General features: G+C 36.5%; 1 protein-coding gene across 1 annotated transcript in view; it reads left to right on the top strand.

Moving 5' to 3' along the window:
* Positions 1-1525: 1525 nt before the first annotated feature.
* Positions 1526-5144, top strand: part of VWDE (von Willebrand factor D and EGF domains) — an 87230-nt gene continuing 83611 nt past the window's right edge. Inside the window, 4 exon segments of the mRNA XM_024131496.1 lie at positions 1526-1772; positions 1775-1791; positions 2364-2453; positions 3952-4096. Of these exon segments, the coding sequence (XP_023987264.1) occupies positions 1526-1772; positions 1775-1791; positions 2364-2453; positions 3952-4096 (499 nt within the window).

The raw sequence follows: 5144 nt of genomic DNA, 5'->3' as shown, positions 1-5144 counted from the left end.
ATCTGGGTAGGTTTTTGGTTGATTCCACCAATAGAACACAGTAAAAGTAAGGCTATGTGACTTCTGAACTAGGTCAGAAAAGTCCATTCGAGTTCTACCTGGTTCTCTTGGGATGCTTTCTCTGGAAAAAGCCAGCCAGTATGTGAGAAGGTTGCCTACTCTAGTCTACCATGTTGAAACAAAAGAACATTACAGGAAATTGTTATATGCTGAGGATCAAGTATAATGTAAAAAGGGGGATATGAAAAAGGAAGTGAATAAAAACAATATGTTAATAGTGGTTGCCTCTGGCTGTTGGGATTATAAGCCATATTTTCTAGCTTTTAATATTATATTGGACTTTGCAAAATATTTATTAAAAGTATGTATTTTCATTATTATCAAAACAAAATAAGCCAATAAAGGGAGGGGAAAATGAATCATACTGTTCTAGGTAAACTTAAACCTTAATATCATTTGTTATTTAAAAATGCTTTCATTCATTGTTCTCAAAATAAATAGATATTGACTAAAAATAAAGCAAAATTTAAAAGACTGGGGATAGATGAACTAATTATATTTATTATTTCTATCTAAAGAATAGACAGAGATTAAAATTATTTATTGAAAACTTAGCCTCTCTATGGGGCCTACTGGCTAAATGAAATATTTTTAAATGAATGAAGGACTGATGATATATAATAATCAAAGATGTTTTAGAGCATGTCAGAATTAAAAGTATGATGAAATAAGCCATATGGCATAAAATAAGTCATAGTAGATTATATAAGGAGCAGATACAAGGTCTATAAGTAAACATGTTCCATCTTTTAAAAAATATATATTTACAGGTGTGAATTGACACCTGCACACATACAAATACACAAACATAAACCTATTTTCTTCTTACTCTGTTCCACCTAATTGAAATTTTCTCAAACTTCATTGTATGCTTTTTCTTCAGGAATAATTCATTTTCATTTTATGATATAAGCAATACTAATACATAATTTCATTAAATGATGAAATTAAATTACTGCTGTTCAAATTTTATATGCAAACCAGTGAGAGATTGTGCAGCTCACCAGACCTCAAGAGACTTTCTCAGGGCTTCCCTGGTGGCGCAGTGGTTAAGAATCCGCCTGCCAATGCAGGGGACACAGGTTCAATCCCTGGTCCGGGAAGATCCCACATGCTGCGGAACAACTAAACCCGCGAGCCACAATTCCTGAGCCCACACGCCTAGAGCCCATGGCTCCGCAACAAGAAAAGCCACCGCAATGAGAAGCCCGCGCACCGCAACAAAGGGTAGCCCCCGCTCACCGCAACTAGAGAAAACCTGTGCACAACAACAAAGACCCAACGCAGCCAAAAATAAATAAATTATAAATAAATAAATTTAGAAAAAAGGAATATGCTACTTTGCTGATTGCTAGAAAATAATTATTTTTCTAAACATATTTTATTTTTTCTTAATATAAATCCCTGAGTTACAGTTTTCATGAGCTTTCCCATAACAACTCTTTAAGATGCCCAACTACAAATTATGAATTTTCTCCCATCAGGTCAGCTGTCTGCCTCATTGCCACCACCACCTCCAGGAAGGCCAGAGGTTGTGGTGCAGCTGATTGAGTCCAGGCTTTTCTGTAGGTGTGCTTTTGATGTTTCCCCTACAAACAACTCAGTGGGATTTCTCATAGCTTGGTCTAGGTTTTCTTCTCTAGAAATCAAAGAGGAGCTGAAACAAGAGACCACAGTTCAACCATCCTCTCTTTTAGAACTGGATGACATCTCTCCAGACTTGGAGACAAGGTATTTTCAAAAACCGTTGGGTTTTCTTTTATTTTCATAAATGTGCTAATTTTCAAAAATGGATTTTAAAATATATTCTAAAATTAGCTTTTGTCCCCAGGATATAAAGCACAATGTTTTTCTTTTTACTTTTTTCTTGGCAATTGTGCCAACTACAGTGGTAACTGGATGAGTCAGTAATCTTAGTAACTTTATATGTGTATCTGCTTTTAGTAATTCACTGATTATTATCAATGAACCCTTATGAATTTATGTCCCTTTCTTGTTTTAAAATGATATACTTTTACTCTGGAAAAAAAAGTTTTTATTTTTTCAATGATAATATCACTTATTATCTACTTTTAAATACATCTTAAATACAAAGTCTACAAAATTTTGATTTGTGTTGAGGTTTAAATAATTAATATTTTATAATGATGGATTTTTTCTCAATTTTCAAGCAAGTTTTTAATTATTTTTTCTACGATATCTTATGCACTATCTACCAAAAATTAAAATTAAGTACTTAAATATAATAATTTACACATATTTCCTCCGTAATTGTGTCGCTAAAAGATTATTTGTATTCATAGATATTTTGTAGTGCTTCCATCTTTTTCTTGGAGAAACCACATGTACAAAGTTTAGCCATTGAAAGCCGAGAATTTTTTGCAGGCATTAAGGTATGTAGCAGTGGGGATAGATTTGAAAGATTATTCCTCTGGAACTGTGTTTTCCATACTGTGATCTGTGGATGCTGGTTCCAGGACCTCTTCACAGACTGAATGCTGAGACCCAAGAGTTTGTATTTTTGAGAAATAACCCAAATAATTCTAGTGCCATCGAGCTTTGAGGGCCTGCTAATGAACTAAAATTGGAATATACTTGCTTTTTTTCAGAAATAGCTCAAATTAGAATAAAGCAAAAATTCTATCCCCATAAATAATTCCATCATGTAACTAAAAGTTAGAGTATCAGAGTTTGTCATTTTTGAAGACAGGTACCAGGTCAAGCCCTAGAGTTTCTGGTTAGAGTAGAATTGGCCCAGAAATTTAGGCTTTGTGGACAGCAAAGATTGAACTAACTAAACAAGGCAATATCTATGGTCAGTGCTGGCAGCACTGTGGTCCACGAACTGATGAGCTATTCTAGCAGATGATCAGTGGTGACAGGAATCCAGAATTGGGGGAAGGAGCTGGGACAGCATCAGGAGATCTAGGCAGGCAACCACTGTGCACCCTCTGAGGTCTCAGCCACAGGACTGGAGTTTGACCTGTACTCATCTCTAGTTCAAGGACAAGATGCGATAAGTGATAGATTGTGAGAATAGGATTTAATGAGGACAAAGCCTATTTCTGGATAAAGTCCACTTATACACAATAAGGAGAGGGAAAGGAATGAGGAGATTGAACAATGTTGTCAGAATAACATAAAACACAGTGGGAGGGGTAACAGCTCAGACCCTGGGAACACAGGACCTTTGCATCTACACTGGAAAGAACTCAGAAGACAACACTAGGGCCAGTGATCAGGTCCCAGGTACTATTTCTGATTAGCCTAACAATGAGAACATTCAGAACCATCTGTTTTGAGGGCCATCCAAGAACTGAGACTGCATAAAAACATCTGGCTTCAAAAAAGGAGTGACCTGTGAACTGGGTTAAGACCAGTCCTAGATTTCACTACTCAGTAAATCCAACTGTGGAAAGCAGAAGCTGAGAAATAAGCTGAAGGTTGAGATATTTCATGTGACAATAATATTTTGATGTATGCATTAAAATATTTAGATTTCTAATTGACATTAGGGACGATATTAATCCCTAAGAATAAATAGAATCTGCCATTGGTGTGTCAGTAAACCTTAGCAAACAAATGGGAGAAAATAGGAATCTTCATGAAGGCAGGCTCCAACCAGACTGCCTAAAATGTGTTGGGGAACCAAACTGTACCTAAAGTCAGAAGATTACAGCAACTCCATGTACCCTTCTGTGCATTGTTGATGTTTTTAAGGGTCTGGTTTTAATTGATCTTGTTTAATTCAAAAATTCTAGTGCTTAAGTTTTTACTGCCAGCTCACTTAGCAAAATATGAGCTATTGAGGAAAAATGCCCTTTCAAAATTATTATATCTTAGAAATAAATTCTATTAAACATGACTGCTCTACATATTTTCTTACACCAGTTACAACCTGAACTGAACACTGTATCAGAAGATGGGAAAGAATACAAGTTGAGGATAGAGAGCACAATTCCTATCATTTGTCCTGAATTCAGTGAGCTTGATCAGGAGTGCAAAATCTCATTAAAACTGACAACTGTTGATCAAGGTAATATACTAAACCCACTTCATTTTATTATTAGATTTCAGATCATAACTAATGCTTTTTTTCCTTCAGGAAGTCACCACAGTGTACTCATATAATTAATCATGTTGCATGTTTACATCAAATTACAGTTCAATCATATTAACAATACTGGGCCAAATTTATGATTGCAAAAGCAATCTATTTTGCAGTCCACATTTATCCTTCCTGGGCTCAAAGCACAAATTAGAAAAAAAAAGACAATAATGAACAATTTCCTCCTCTTTATTATCTTTCTCCTCCTCCTCCTTTTCCTCATCCTTCTGCTAATTCTTCTCTTTGTTTTGTTTTCAGAGATTGAGGGACAAACTGCTCTTTAAGTTTTTTCAAATTATCCCTAATAAGGGAAGGTGGTAAGTTATGCTAAAAGTTGAAGCTTATGCAACACGGATCTCATAATGCACTCGTCACACTTCACTTCCTAATGTAAGCTCATGTTTGAGATATTTTGCTTTAAAATTCTTCCATTTAAACTACGTTATATAGGCTGTATGATACATGGCCACATATACATCACTGTCACAGCCACAGAGAGCTGAAATTCTCCCACAGAACAGGATAGACTATGAGAGGACAAACCCTGTATAGCAGTGATTGGGTTGGTTGGGTTCCTTTTTTTCCCCCTAAGCGTCTGATGTAGGAACCAAGCAAGTAAAAGATACATAAATTAAGATAACTTTTAAGAGAGATTCCAACTCTGTTCACATACCTTTTCACCATAGGGCATAAAATTTTATGTAGTAAATATACCAAGTGAAATGTATCTAGATTCTTCATGTCTATATTATACCTAATTAAATCAGAGAAACAAAAGGATAAAAATGCTAGGAGGGGCCTTCCCTGGTGGCGCAGTGGTTGAGAGTCCGCCTGCCGATGCAGGGGACACGGGTTCGTGCCCCGGACTGGGAAGATCCCACATGCCGCGGAGCGGCTGAGCCCGTGAGCCATGAACACTGAGCCTGCGCGTTCGGAGCCTGTGCTCCGCAACAGGAGAGGCCACAACAGTGAGAGG

Source organism: Physeter macrocephalus, chromosome 5, assembly GCF_002837175.3.
Source record: "Physeter macrocephalus isolate SW-GA chromosome 5, ASM283717v5, whole genome shotgun sequence".
Classification (NCBI taxonomy): Eukaryota; Metazoa; Chordata; class Mammalia; order Artiodactyla; family Physeteridae; genus Physeter; species Physeter macrocephalus.
Note: the sequence above shows the minus strand (reverse complement) of the source record. Positions and strands in the feature narration are given on the sequence as shown.